This window comes from Hemibagrus wyckioides, linkage group LG09 (genome assembly GCF_019097595.1).
Source record: "Hemibagrus wyckioides isolate EC202008001 linkage group LG09, SWU_Hwy_1.0, whole genome shotgun sequence".
Classification (NCBI taxonomy): Eukaryota; Metazoa; Chordata; class Actinopteri; order Siluriformes; family Bagridae; genus Hemibagrus; species Hemibagrus wyckioides.
The window spans coordinates 6,675,568-6,691,250 of NC_080718.1; the positions used below are offsets into that span (position 1 = coordinate 6,675,568).

At 41.7% G+C, this 15,683-nt stretch overlaps 1 protein-coding gene across 1 annotated transcript in view; it reads left to right on the plus strand.

The window, feature by feature from the left end:
• The first annotated feature begins 5,409 nt into the window (after positions 1-5,409).
• Positions 5,410-15,683, plus strand: part of brms1la (BRMS1 like transcriptional repressor a) — a 105,687-nt gene continuing 95,413 nt past the window's right edge. Inside the window, exon 1 of the mRNA XM_058399313.1 lies at positions 5,410-5,441. Coding sequence (XP_058255296.1) covers positions 5,410-5,441 — 32 coding nt within the window. The remainder of the gene's footprint in view (positions 5,442-15,683) is intronic.

Sequence of the window (15,683 nt, forward strand, 5' to 3'; positions counted from 1 at the left end):
AATCACATCAGGTATTTCTGCTTCACCTTCATTACTCGCGCATCAGGACTCGACTTATAGCACAATAACACCCTCTGCTGGAGAACCGCCACACACACACACACACACACACACACACACACACACCACTAGAGGCTGTTTATCTCCTGGTAGTTGGGAGGAAACTAGAGAGCCCTGAGGAAACTCTCAATACTTACTTTGCACAGTCTAGTAAATGTTCTGTTCAGGTGAAGGAGTTGTTTTGTAACGCAATTAATGTTATATTGAAACGCCAGTACTCAGTGATACTTGATCATATGAATGAGTAAAGTTGAGGGATGTTTACTCCTGACCGCTGCGGCGGAGTCACACATGTTTTTCTAATCTTCAGATTCCAGTGTGGATGATTCGGAGTCTGTGTTGTGTGTTCTGAGATGCGTTTGTGTTGACTATGTTTGTGGAGGTCAGTCTTATCAGGTCAGTCTGATGTGTGATCTAAAACATTAACTGGAGCTTTTGACCTGGCTGCTTGGGTAATTGCATGTATAAACTTGATTATTAGGAAATTGTTGTTCCTAATAAAGTGGACAGTGAGTGGACTTGTGTGTGTGAACATGTTTGTATGTTCTTTACTACATACAAACTAACTAACTTAATTACTAACCAACTACCTTACTTACTAATGAACTTACTTACTAATTGCCTTACTAAGTTATTTACTTACCTACTTACTAACCAACTTACTAACTACTTATTTTCTAAGTAACTAACTAACTTATTAACTAACTTCATCTTGAGGAAAATAAGTTTTATCCTGGTTAAGTAAATAACACTTACTTACTTACTAACTTACTATTTTATTTACTTTCTAACTAACATAACAACTAACTAACTTACTAACCTACTTACTAACATAATAACTAACCTACTAACTTACAGTGAGGGAAAAAATAATGTGATCCCCTGCTGATTTTGTACGTTTGCCCACTGACAAAGAAATGACCAGTCTGTAATTTTAATGGTCGGTTTATCTGAACAGTGAGAGACAGAATAACAACAAAAAAATCCAGAAAAACACATTTCAGAAAAGTTCTACATTGATTTGCATTTTATTGAGTGAAATAAGTATTTGATCCCCTATCAATCAGAAAGATTTCTGGCTCCCAGGTGTAACGAGCTCCCAGTAAGGAGCTGAGATTACAGTAGGAGCACTCTTGGGGAGTGCTCTTAATCTCAGCTGGTTAACTGTATGAAAGACACCTGTCCACAGAAGGAAGCAATCAATCGTAATCAAACATAATAGTTGTTATTCTGTCTCTCACTGTTCAGATAAACCGACCATTAAAATTACAGACTGATCATTTCTTTGTCAGTGGGCAAACGTACAAAATCAGCAGGGGATCAAATCATTTTTTCCATCACTGCACTTAGTAACTTACTTACTAACTAATTTAATTGCTAACTAACTTACTTTCTAACATACTTATTTACTAACTAACTTACTAAGTAACAAACTTAATTCAATTCAGTTCAAATTAGTTTATTTGTATAGCGCCTTTTACAATGGTCTCAAAGCAGCTTTACAAAAGAAGAGAAACAGAGAAAGGAGAAAAAAAAATATTAAATTAAATTATTAAACTATTTTATCTAATGAGAAGCCTGTGGCGACGGCGCTGAGAAAAAACTCCCTGAGACGATCAGAGGAAGAAACCTTGAGAGGAACCAGGCTCAGAAGGGAACCCATGACATTGGACAGGAAATAATGTAACTGTAACTGATTAATGTCCTTTCTACAACAGCAGCCAATGACCCATGAGGAACTATTAGGTCAGTGTAGTTTCTGAGGTCATTATAAACACTAGTTCTTTGCTGTCACAAGCTGACAGATGAAATGGCAGATCTGTGACGGTGTGAAAGTCCCCAAGTGTCTCTGTCCATGGCTGTCTCCTGGTCCACACAGATCCATCCACAGCATCAGTGGGCACCAACAAGCGACGACACTCCAACCAGGGGGTAGGGCAGTGGTCACACTGGAAACTCAGAACACTGGGAGCTCAGGAGTGGGGTGTATAGCTCGAAAGAGAAAGACAGAGAGAGAAAGAGAAAGATATTAAGTATGATTCTGATCGTGTGATGTTTGTGGGCAGAGCTTTTTCTTTCAAAGCCCCACAGTTATGGAACAGCCTTCCAATTAGTGTTCGGGATTCAGACACAGTCTCAGTGTTTAAGTCTAGGCTGAAGACACATTTGTTTAGTCGAGCTTTTAATGTATAGTTTTCTTAGGTAAAGGAGCAGATCTGGAAGGTTCATGGTCATAGAGTGTTTGGTGACTGGGATGTGTTGGATGCTGTCATCTTACCACTCTCACAAGTCGCTCAGGTTTGCTGACTGTGAAGTGGTTGGATGCTTTATGTCCCGGGAAGCCTTCATGTCTGTCACGTTCTGGCTCTCCCTTTTAGTTATGATGTCATAGCTAGTCTTGCCGGAGTCCCTGCCTGCACTTTACACATAATCTACACTGTCTTTAAGCAGTCAATTCAATTATATTTGTATAGCACCTTTTACAATGGACATTGTCTCAAAGGAGCTTTACAAAAGAAGATAAACAGAGAAAGGAGAGGGGAAAAAATAAATAAATAAATAAATAAATAAATAAATAACTAGAAATAAAAATAAATTATTAAATTAAATTATTAAACTATCTTATCCTCATTTTAATTTATTTTATCCCTAATGAGCAAGCCTGTGGCGACGGTGTCAAGGAAAAACTCCATGAGATGATATGAGGAAGAAACCTTGAGAGGAACCAGGCTCAGAAGGGAACCCATCCTCATGTGGGTGACACTAAACAGTAAATAATGTAACTGTAACTGATTAATGTCCTTTCTACAACAGCAATCGATGACCCATGAGGAACTATTAGGACACTAATTCTTTGCTGTCACAAGCTGACAGATGTAATGGCAGATCTGTGACGGTATGAAAGTCCCCAAGTGGCTCTGTCCACGGCTCCTGGTCCTCTGTCTCCTGGTCACAGGCTGCCCACACAGATCCATCCACAGCATCAGTGGGCACCACCAAGCGACGAGACTCTGACCAGGGGCAGGGCAGTGGTCACACTGGAAACTGGCAAACACTGGGAGCTCAGGAGTGGGGTGTGTAGCTCAACAGAGAAAGACAGAGAGAGAAAGAGAAAGATATTAAGTATGATCCTGATCATGTGATGTTTAAAGACAATGTAAATTATGTGTAAAGTGCAGGCAGGGACTCCGGCAAGACTAGCTATGACATCATAACTAAAAGGGAGAGCCAGAACGTGACAGACATGAAGGCTTCCCGGGACATAAAGCATCCAACCACTTCACAGTCAGTGACCTGAATGACCATGTGAGAATGGTAATGCGACAGCATCGAAACATCCCAGTACACCAAACACTCTATGACCATGAACCCTCCAGATCTGAAAAACTATACATTGAAAGCTTGACTAAACAAATGTGTCTTCAGCCTAGACATAAACATTGAGACTGTGTCTGAATCCCCAACACTAATCTGAAGGCTGGTCCATAACTTTGGGGCTTTGAAAGAGAAAGCTCCGCCCCCTGCTGTAGCCTTTGCTACTTGAGGTACTACCAAGTAACCAGCACCCTTTGATCGGAGTAGCGTGGCGGATCATAACCAAAAGGTCCATTCAGTGCTTCATAGGTTATTAACAGTATTTTATAATCAATGTGAAATTTGACTGGGAGCCAATGTAGTGTGGATAAAATAGGAGTGATGTGTTCATATCTTCTGGTTCTAGTTAGGACTCTAGCTGCTGCATTCTGGACTAACTGGAGCTTGTTTCTGCTCCTACTGGAACATCCATACAGTAAGACATTACAATAATCCAACCTAGAGGTAACAAAAGCATGAACTAGTTTCTCTGCATCATGAAGTGACATCATATTTCTTATCTTAGCGATATTTCTGAGATGGAAGAAGGCTACCCGAGTGATATTATCTACATGAGCTTCAAACGAAAGACCAGAGTCAATAATCACACCAAGATCTTTTACTGGTGGACAAGATGAAACAGAAAGACCATCCACCATTACTCTGTAATCAGAAAGCTCACTTCTAGCTCCATGTGGTCCTAGTACTAGCACCTCTGTCTGTCAGAGTTAAGCAGGTGGACGTTAGTGACCATCCAATGTCTAATGTCCTTTTCTTCTATCTTAATAAGCTGGTGTCTCTCATCTGACTTAGCTGAAACATATAGCTGTGTGTCGTCGGCATAACAGTGGAAGCTAATACCATGTTTATTAATAATTGCACCAAGGGGTAGCATATATAAGGAGAAAAGCAGTGGGCCTAAAACAGAACCTTGTGGAACACCGAACATAACCTTGGTATGCATAGAGAAGTCACCATCTAGATCTAGTGTTGAATTGATGTATGGGTTTTTGTGTGGCACCTAGCTTATTATCATGAATAACTGCAACACCTCCTCCCCTGCCTGTTAGACGCGGTTGGTGTGATGTTAATGCTACATACTGGTTTTGTTTAATCCATGTTTCTGTTAAACAAAGAACACTGAACTCCTGATCAGTAATCAGTTCATTAATAATAAGTGCTTTAGTTAAAAGAGATGTTATATTTAACAGTCCTAGCTTCAGATCAAAGGTGCATAAAACATCTAGTTTTATGTTAATCAGGTTACTAAAACAAATTTTCTGATTGTTAAAACATTTTCATTTGGTTCAGGGAACAGACACAGTCTCAATGTTATGAACCCTGAGTGACGACTCTTTGCAGCCAGCAGACGGTCGGATTAACCTGCTTGTCTGCTCCCTGGCCCTGGCCCTGGATTGTCACCGATTAACTAGATCTGCTCTAAGACTATGTGCGATGCTGCAAGAAATGAGAGCAGCACCCTCCCGAGTGGGATGGACACCGTCCCGTCCTAACCGGCCAGCCTTGCCCTCAAAAGAGCTCCAATTGTCTATGAAGCCCACATTGTTTTCGGAGCACCACCTGGACATCCAGCAGTTCAGCAACCATAACCTGCTGTAAGCTACATCGCCAAGCCGCATTGGGATGGAGCCAGAGCATACTACAGCATTGGACATCGCCTTCGCTAATTTACACACCTCTACATCAGACTGACGAAGGCGTATATCATTAGCTCCTACATGGAAAACTATCTTGGAGAACCTGTGCTTGCCTAGGACCCTAAGATTACCTGCAATGTCCGGCGCCCTGGGTCCCAGAATACACCTAACCTGTGCTGCTGGAGCCCCTAAAGGCCTAGCTAATTTCACATGCCTTAAAATTGAGTCTCCTATAACCAGAGCTCTTTCAGGTTTCTCAGCGGGTTCTTCACTGATTGGACATGTGAAGCGGAGAGGAGTGGTGCTCCCGTGGGCAAGCCTTAGAGTTGTGGCGACTATGTCGCCGAGTCGTCACCCATTCGACCCGCTGTGAGGGCTCTAATGCCGGAGTTGGGGGGTTACTAACTCCACCTAAGGCATCCAGACTTCCCCCTACAGACACTACACTGCTCTCACCATCACTAACCCTCTCTAGAGTCTGGATGCGCACCTCTAAAGCTAATATCTTCTCCATCAGAGAGCTAACTAGCGTACACTTATCACAAGTAAAATTAACGCCAACGACAGAGGAAGAATTACTAAACATCCTGAAGCTCACACACTGTACAAGCTGAAAGTTAGTTATACTTTATGATTACGTAACCTTAAGTGAATTAAACCTGGATATTGAAGAGCTCTGAAGTGGGTTTCCTCCCATTGCTGTTTGAAGACCGGAAAAAACAGAATGCTTCTCCCCAAAAAAAAAAAAGAACAATTAACAGCAATATGTAAGTAAAAATTTTGAAAACTAAACCTGACAGCGTAAAATATTCAGGCAAAAGAGAAAATTAGACGATATAAACTAAGATTAAGCAAAAAGGCAAGAAGCTCGTGAAGTAACCGCTTCAAACACAGGAAGTGACATCCAACATAACTTACTAACTATTGTACTTACTAACTAACCTACTAAACATCTTACTAATTCACTTACTTACTAACTAACTTATCTACTAACTAACCTACTAAGTTATTACTTATTAACTAACTAACTTAATAACTAACTTACTAACCTATTTAGTTACTTACTTACTAAATAACTTACTAACTAACTGATGTACTAACTTACTTATTTACTAACTTACTTACTTCAGCTTGAGGATAAAGACACTTTATATTCATATGAAGAGAATGAGAATGTCTATAATGGACACATGGCTTTTCTTGTCTGTTCTGGTCCATTGTTCCCCTAAACCATGTCTGTATTTTACTTTAAATACTGCATTAGTAGAATAATAGATCTGAATAATAAGATTGCTGTGTTTTTTTTTATTACAGTTGTGCTCAAGGGCTGTAAAGTATTTAGGTCACGTGGTGTGTGTGTGTGTGTGTGTGTAGGTGTGTATTTTAGTCATGTGGTGTGTGTGTGTGTGTAGGTGTGTATTTTAGTCATGTGGTGTGTGTGTGTAGGTGTGTATTTTAGTCATGTGGTGTGTGTGTGTAGGTGTGTATTTTAGTCATGTGGTGTGTGTGTGTAGGTGTGTATTTTAGTCATGTGGTGTGTGTGTGTAGGTGTGTATTTTAGTCATGTGGTGTGTGTGTGTAGGTGTGTATTTTAGTCATGTGGTGTGTGTGTGTAGGTGTGTATTTTAGTCATGTGGTGTGTGTGTGTGTGTGTGTAGGTGTGTATTTTAGTCATGTGGTGTGTGTGTGTAGGTGTGTATTTTAGTCATGTGGTGTGTGTGTGTAGGTGTGTATTTTAGTCATGTGGTGTGTGTGTGTGTGTGTGTAGGTGTGTATTTTAGTCATGTGGTGTGTGTGTGTAGGTGTGTATTTTAGTCATGTGGTGTGTGTGTGTAGGTGTGTATTTTAGTCATGTGGTGTGTGTGTAGGTGTGTATTTTAGTCATGTGTGTGTGTGTGTGTAGGTGTGTATTTTAGTCACGTGGTGTGTGTGTGTGTGTGTGTGTAGGTGTGTATTTTAGTCATGTGGTGTGTGTATGTGTGTGTATAGGTGTGTATTTTAGTCATGTGGTGTGTGTGTGTGTGTGTGTAGGTGTGTATTTTAGTCATGTGGTGTGTGTGTGTAGGTGTGTATTTTAGTCATGTGGTGTGTGTGTGTGTGTGTGTAGGTGTGTATTTTAGTCTTGTGGTGTGTGTGTGTAGGTGTGTATTTTAGTCATGTGGTGTGTGTGTAGGTGTGTATTTTAGTCACGTGGTGTGTGTGTGTGTGTAGGTGTGTATTTTAGTCATGTGGTGTGTGTGTGTAGGTGTGTATTTTAGTCAGGTGGTGTGTGTGTATAGGTGTGTATTTTAGTAACGTGGTGTGTGTGTGTGTGTAGGTGTGTATTTTAGTCATGTGGTGTGTGTGTGTGTAGGTGTGTATTTTAGTCATGTGGTGTGTGTGTGTAGGTGTGTATTTTAGTCACGTGGTGTGTGTGTGTGTGTAGGTGTGTATTTTAGTCATGTGGTGTGTGTGTGTGTAGGTGTGTATTTTAGTCAGGTGGTGTGTGTGTGTAGGTGTGTATTTTAGTAACGTGGTGTGTGTGTGTGTGTAGGTGTGTATTTTAGTCATGTGGTGTGTGTGTGTGTAGGTGTGTATTTTAGTCATGTGGTGTGTGTGTGTGTAGGTGTGTATTTTAGTCACGTGGTGTGTGTGTGTGTGTAGGTGTGTATTTTAGAAATGTGGTGTGTGTGTGTAGGTGTGTATTTTAGTCATGTGGTGTGGGTGTGTGTGTGTAGGTGTGTATTTTAGTCACGAGGTGTGTGTGTGTGTGTAGGTGTGTATATTAGTCACGTGGTGTGTGTGTGTGTGTAGGTGTGTATTTTAGTCACGTGGTGTGTGTGTGTGTGTGTGTAGGTGTGTATTTTAGTCATGTGGTGTGTGTGTGTGTGTGTAGGTGTGTATTTTAGTCACGTGGTGTGTGTGTGTGTGTGTAGGTGTGTATTTTAGTCATGTGGTGTGTGTGTGTGTGTGTGTAGGTGTGTATTTTAGTCACGTGGTGTGTGTGTGTAGGTGTGTATTTTAGTCACGTGGTGTGTGTGTGAAGGTGTGTATTTTACTCACGTGGTGTGTGTGTGTGTGTAGGTGTGTATTTTAGTCATGTGGTGTGTGTGTGTAGGTGTGTATTTTAGTCACGTGGTGTGTGTGTATAGGTGTGTATTTTAGTCACGTGGTGTGTGTGAGTGTGTATAGGTGTGTATTTTACTCACGTGGTGTGTGTGTGTGTATAGGTGTGTATTTTAGTCACGTGGTGTGTGTGTGTATAGGTGTGTATTTTACTCACGTGGTGTGTGTGTGTGTAAAGGTGTGTATTGTAGTCACGTGGTGTGTGTGTATAGGTGTGTAGTTTACTCACGTGGTGTGTGTGTGTAGGTGTGTATTTTAGTCACGTGGTGTGTGTGTGTGTAGGTGTGTATTTTAGTCATGTGGTGTGTGTGTGTGTGTGTGTAGGTGTGTATTTTAGTCATGTGGTGTGTGTGTGTAGGTGTGTATTTTAGTCACGTGGTGTGTGTGTGTAGGTGTGTATTTTAGTCACATGGTGTGTGTGTGTGTGTGTGTAGGTGTGTATTTTAGTCATGTGGTGTGTGTGTGTAGGTGTGTATTTTAGTCATGTGGTGTGTGTGTGTGTATAGGTGTGTATTTTAGTAACGTGGTGTGTGTGTGTGTGTAGGTGTGTATTTTAGTCATGTGGTGTGTGTGTGTGTAGGTGTGTATTTTAGTCACGTGGTGTGTGTGTGTGTAGGTGTGTATTTTAGTCACGTGGTGTGTGTGTGTGTGTGTGTAGGTGTGTATTTTAGTCAGGTGGTGTGTGTGTGTAGGTGTGTATTTTAGTAACGTGGTGTGTGTGTGTGTGTAGGTGTGTATTTTAGTCATGTGGTGTGTGTGTGTGTAGGTGTGTATTTTAGTCATGTGGTGTGTGTGTGTGTAGGTGTGTATTTTAGTCACGTGGTGTGTGTGTGTGTGTAGGTGTGTATTTTAGAAATGTGGTGTGTGTGTGTAGGTGTGTATTTTAGTCATGTGGTGTGGGTGTGTGTGTGTAGGTGTGTATTTTAGTCACGAGGTGTGTGTGTGTGTGTAGGTGTGTATATTAGTCACGTGGTGTGTGTGTGTGTGTAGGTGTGTATTTTAGTCACGTGGTGTGTGTGTGTGTGTGTGTAGGTGTGTATTTTAGTCATGTGGTGTGTGTGTGTGTGTGTAGGTGTGTATTTTAGTCACGTGGTGTGTGTGTGTGTGTGTAGGTGTGTATTTTAGTCATGTGGTGTGTGTGTGTGTGTGTGTAGGTGTGTATTTTAGTCACGTGGTGTGTGTGTGTAGGTGTGTATTTTAGTCACGTGGTGTGTGTGTGAAGGTGTGTATTTTACTCACGTGGTGTGTGTGTGTGTGTAGGTGTGTATTTTAGTCATGTGGTGTGTGTGTGTAGGTGTGTATTTTAGTCACGTGGTGTGTGTGTATAGGTGTGTATTTTAGTCACGTGGTGTGTGTGAGTGTGTATAGGTGTGTATTTTACTCACGTGGTGTGTGTGTGTGTATAGGTGTGTATTTTAGTCACGTGGTGTGTGTGTGTATAGGTGTGTATTTTACTCACGTGGTGTGTGTGTGTGTAAAGGTGTGTATTGTAGTCACGTGGTGTGTGTGTATAGGTGTGTAGTTTACTCACGTGGTGTGTGTGTGTAGGTGTGTATTTTAGTCACGTGGTGTGTGTGTGTGTAGGTGTGTATTTTAGTCATGTGGTGTGTGTGTGTGTGTGTGTAGGTGTGTATTTTAGTCATGTGGTGTGTGTGTGTAGGTGTGTATTTTAGTCACGTGGTGTGTGTGTGTAGGTGTGTATTTTAGTCATGTGGTGTGTGTGTGTAGGTGTGTATTTTAGTCATGTGGTGTGTGTGTGTAGGTGTGTATTTTAGTCATGTGGTGTGTGTGTGTAGGTGTGTATTTTAGTCACGTGGTGTGTGTGTGTGTATAGGTGTGTATTTTAGTCACCTGGTGTGTGTGTGTGTGTGTATAGTTGTGTATTTTAGTCACGTGGTGTGTGTGTGTATAGCTGTGTATTTTAGTCATGTGGTGTGTGTGTGTATGTGTGTGTGTATAGGTGTGTATTTTAGTAACGTGGTGTGTGTGTGTGTGTGTACTGGTGTGTATTTTAGTCATATGGTGTGTGTGTGTTGGTATTGGTGTGTATTTTAGTCAAATGGTGTGTGTGTGTGTGTATTGGTGTGTATTTCAGTCACGTGGTGTGTGTGTGTATAGGTGTGTATTTTAGTCACGTGGTGTGTGTGTGTATAGGTGTGTATTTTAGTCACGTGGTGTGTGTGTGTGTGTGTGTGTGTAGGTGTGTATTTTAGTCATGTGGTGTGTGTATAGGTGTGTATAGGTGTGTATTTTAGTCATGTGGTGTGTGTGTGTGTGTGTGTAGGTGTGTATTTTAGTCATGTGGTGTGTGTGTGTAGGTGTGTATTTTAGTCATGTGGTGTGTGTGTGTGTGTGTGTAGGTGTGTATTTTAGTCTTGTGGTGTGTGTGTGTAGGTGTGTATTTTAGTCATGTGGTGTGTGTGTAGGTGTGTATTTTAGTCAGGTGTGTGTGTGTGTCTAGGTGTGTATTTTAGTCATGTGGTGTGTGTGTGTAGGTGTGTATTTAAGTCATGTGGTGTGTGTGTGTAGGTGTGTATTTTAGTCACGTGGTGTGTGTGTGTGTATAGGTGTGTATTTTACTCACGTGGTGTGTGTGTGTGTAGAGGTGTGTATTTTAGTCACGTGGTGTGTGTGTGTAGAGGTGTGTATTTTAGTCACATGGTGTGTGTGTGTGTGTAGGTGTGTATTTTAGTCATGTGGTGTGTGTGTGTGTAGGTGTGTATTTTAGTCAGGTGGTGTGTGTGTGTAGGTGTGTATTTTAGTAACGTGGTGTGTGTGTGTGTGTAGGTGTGTATTTTAGTCATGTGGTGTGTGTGTGTGTAGGTGTGTATTTTAGTCATGTGGTGTGTGTGTGTGTAGGTGTGTATTTTAGTCACGTGGTGTGTGTGTGTGTGTAGGTGTGTATTTTAGAAATGTGGTGTGTGTGTGTAGGTGTGTATTTTAGTCATGTGGTGTGGGTGTGTGTGTAGGTGTGTATTTTAGTCACGAGGTGTGTGTGTGTGTGTAGGTGTGTATATTAGTCACGTGGTGTGTGTGTGTGTGTAGGTGTGTATTTTAGTCACGTGGTGTGTGTGTGTGCGTGTGTAGGTGTGTATTTTAGTCATGTGGTGTGTGTGTGTGTGTGTAGGTGTGTATTTTAGTCACGTGGTGTGTGTGTGTGTGTGTGTGTATAGGTGTGTATTTTAGTCATGTCGTGTGAGTGTGTGTTTGTATAGGTGTGTATTTTAGTCACGTGGTTTGTGTGTGTATAGGTGTGTATTTTAGTCATGTGGTGTGTGTGTGTGTATAGGTGTGTATTTTAGTCACGTGGTGTGTGTGTGTGTGTAGGTGTGTATTTTAGTCATGGTGGTGTGTGTGTGTAGGTGTGTATTTTAGTCACGTGGTGTGTGTGTATAGGTGTGTATTTTAGTCACGTGTGTGTGTGTGTATAGGTGTGTAATTGAGCCACGTGGTGTGAGTCTGTGTGTATAGGTGTGTATTTTAGTCACGTGGTGAGTGTGTCAATAGGTGTGTATATTAGTCACGTGGTGAGTGTGTGTGTATAGGTGAGAATTTTAGACACGTGGTGTGTGTGTGTGTAAAGGTGTGTATTGTAGTCACGTGGTGTGTGTGTATAGGTGTGTAGTTTACTCACGTGGTGTGTGTGTGTAGGTGTGTATTTTAGTCACGTGGTGTGTGTGTGTGTAGGTGTGTATTTTAGTCATGTGGTGTGTGTGTGTGTGTGTGTAGGTGTGTATTTTAGTCATGTGGTGTGTGTGTGTAGGTGTGTATTTTAGTCACGTGGTGTGTGTGTGTAGGTGTGTATTTTAGTCACATGGTGTGTGTGTGTGTGTGTGTAGGTGTGTATTTTAGTCATGTGGTGTGTGTGTGTAGGTGTGTATTTTAGTCATGTGGTGTGTGTGTGTGTATAGGTGTGTATTTTAGTAACGTGGTGTGTGTGTGTGTGTAGGTGTGTATTTTAGTCATGTGGTGTGTGTGTGTGTAGGTGTGTATTTTAGTCACGTGGTGTGTGTGTGTGTAGGTGTGTATTTTAGTCACGTGGTGTGTGTGTGTGTGTGTGTAGGTGTGTATTTTAGTCAGGTGGTGTGTGTGTGTAGGTGTGTATTTTAGTAACGTGGTGTGTGTGTGTGTGTAGGTGTGTATTTTAGTCATGTGGTGTGTGTGTGTGTAGGTGTGTATTTTAGTCATGTGGTGTGTGTGTGTGTAGGTGTGTATTTTAGTCACGTGGTGTGTGTGTGTGTGTAGGTGTGTATTTTAGAAATGTGGTGTGTGTGTGTAGGTGTGTATTTTAGTCATGTGGTGTGGGTGTGTGTGTGTAGGTGTGTATTTTAGTCACGAGGTGTGTGTGTGTGTGTAGGTGTGTATATTAGTCACGTGGTGTGTGTGTGTGTGTAGGTGTGTATTTTAGTCACGTGGTGTGTGTGTGTGTGTGTGTAGGTGTGTATTTTAGTCATGTGGTGTGTGTGTGTGTGTGTAGGTGTGTATTTTAGTCATGTGGTGTGTGTGTGTAGGTGTGTATTTTAGTCATGTGGTGTGTGTGTGTGTGTGTGTAGGTGTGTATTTTAGTCATGTGGTGTGTGTGTGTAGGTGTGTATTTTAGTCATGTGGTGTGTGTGTAGGTGTGTATTTTAGTCATGTGTGTGTGTGTGTGTAGGTGTGTATTTTAGTCACGTGGTGTGTGTGTGTGTGTGTGTGTGTAGGTGTGTATTTTAGTCATGTGGTGTGTGTATGTGTGTGTATAGGTGTGTATTTTAGTCATGTGGTGTGTGTGTGTGTGTGTGTGTGTGTAGGTGTGTATTTTAGTCATGTGGTGTGTGTGTGTAGGTGTGTATTTTAGTCATGTGGTGTGTGTGTGTGTGTGTGTAGGTGTGTATTTTAGTCATGTGGTGTGTGTGTGTAGGTGTGTATTTTAGTCATGTGGTGTGTGTGTAGGTGTGTATTTTAGTCATGTGTGTGTGTGTGTGTAGGTGTGTATTTTAGTCACGTGGTGTGTGTGTGTGTGTGTAGGTGTGTATTTTAATCATGTGGTGTGTGTGTGTGTGTGTGTGTAGGTGTGTATTTTAGTCATGTGGTGTGTGTATGTGTGTGTATAGGTGTGTATTTTAGTCACGTGGTGTGTGTGTGTAGGTGTGTATTTTAGTCACGTGGTGTGTGTGTGTGTGTGTGTGTGTGTGTGTGTGTGTAGGTGTGTATTTTAGTCATGTGGTGTGTGTGTATAGGTGTGTATTTTAGTCACGTGGTGTGTGTGTGTAGGTGTGTATTTTAGTCATGTGGTGTGTGTGTGTGTGTGTAGGTGTGTATTTTAGTCATGTGGTGTGTGTGTGTAGGTGTGTATTTTAGTCAGGTGGTGTGTGTGTATAGGTGTGTATTTTAGTAACGTGGTGTGTGTGTGTGTGTAGGTGTGTATTTTAGTCATGTGGTGTGTGTGTGTGTAGGTGTGTATTTTAGTCATGTGGTGTGTGTGTGTAGGTGTGTATTTTAGTCACGTGGTGTGTGTGTGTGTGTAGGTGTGTATTTTAGTCACGTAGTGTGTGTGTGTGTATAGGTGTGTATTTTAGTCACGTGGTGTGTGTGTAGGTGTGTATTTTAGTCATGTGGTGTGTGTGTGTGTAGGTGTGTATTTTAGTCATGTGGTGTGTGTGTGTGTAGGTGTGTATTTTAGTCACGTGGTGTGTGTGTTTGTGTAGGTGTGTATTTTAGTCAGGTGGTGTGTGAGTGTAGGTGTGTATTTTAGTCATGTGGTGTGTGTGTGTAGGTGTGTATTTTAGTCATGTGGTGTGGGTGTGTGTGTGTAGGTGTGTATTTTAGTCACGAGGTGTGTGTGTGTGTGTAGGTGTGTATATTAGTCACGTGGTGTGTGTGTGTGTGTAGGTGTGTATTTTAGTCACGTGGTGTGTGTGTGTGTGTGTGTAGGTGTGTATTTTAGTCATGTGGTGTGTGTGTGTGTGTAGGTGTGTATTTTAGTCACGTGGTGTGTGTGTGTGTGTAGGTGTGTATTTTAGTCATGTGGTGTGTGTGTGTGTGTGTAGGTGTGTATTTTAGTCACGTGGTGTGTGTGTGTAGGTGTGTATTTTAGTCACGTGGTGTGTGTGTGTGAAGGTGTGTATTTTACTCACGTGGTGTGTGTGTGTGTGTAGGTGTGTATTTTAGTCATGTGGTGTGTGTGTGTAGGTGTGTATTTTAGTCACGTGGTGTGTGTGTATAGGTGTGTATTTTAGTCACGTGGTGTGTGTGAGTGTGTATAGGTGTGTATTTTACTCACGTGGTGTGTGTGTGTGTATAGGTGTGTATTTTAGTCACGTGGTGTGTGTGTGTATAGGTGTGTATTTTACTCACGTGGTGTGTGTGTGTGTAAAGGTGTGTATTGTAGTCACGTGGTGTGTGTGTATAGGTGTGTAGTTTACTCACGTGGTGTGTGTGTGTAGGTGTGTATTTTAGTCACGTGGTGTGTGTGTGTGTAGGTGTGTATTTTAGTCATGTGGTGTGTGTGTGTGTGTGTGTAGGTGTGTATTTTAGTCATGTGGTGTGTGTGTGTAGGTGTGTATTTTAGTCACGTGGTGTGTGTGTGTAGGTGTGTATTTTAGTCACATGGTGTGTGTGTGTGTGTGTGTGTGTAGGTGTGTATTTTAGTCATGTGGTGTGTGTGTGTAGGTGTGTATTTTAGTCATGTGGTGTGTGTGTGTGTATAGGTGTGTATTTTAGTAACGTGGTGTGTGTGTGTGTGTGTGTAGGTGTGTATTTTAGTCATGTGGTGTGTGTGTGTGTAGGTGTGTATTTTAGTCACGTGGTGTGTGTGTGTGTAGGTGTGTATTTTAGTCACGTGGTGTGTGTGTGTGTGTACGTGTGTATTTTAGTCATGTGGTGTGTGTGTGTGTAGGTGTGTATTTTAGTCATGTGGTGGGTGTGTGTGTAGGTGTGTATTTTAGTCACGTGGTGTGTGTGTGTGTGTAGGTGTGTATTTTAGTCATGTGGTGTGTGTGTGTAGGTGTGTATTTTAGTCATGTGGTGGGTGTGTGTGTAGGTGTGTATTTTAGTCACGTGGTGTGTGTGTGTGTGTAGGTGTGTATTTTAGTCATGTGGTGTGTGTGTGTAGGTGTGTATTTTAGTCATGTGGTGTGTGTGTGTAGGTGTGTATTTTAGTCACGTGGTGTGTGTGTGTGTTTGTGTAGGTGTGTATTTTAGTCATGTGGTGTGTGTGTGTGTGTGTGTGTAGGTGTGTATTTTAGTCATGTGGTGTGTGTGTAGGTGTGTATTTAAGTCATGTGGTGTGTGTGTGTAGGTGTGTATTTTAGTCACGTGGTGTGTGTGTATAGGTGTGTATTTTAGTCACGTGGGGTGTGTGTGTGTATAGGTGTGTATTTTAGTCACATGGTGTGTGTGTGAGTGTATAGGTGTGTAGTTTACTCACGTGGTGTGTGTGTGTGTGTATAGGTGTGTATTTTAGTCACATGGTGTGTGTGTGTGTGTAGAGGTGTGTATTTTACTCACGTGGTGTGTGTGTGTGTA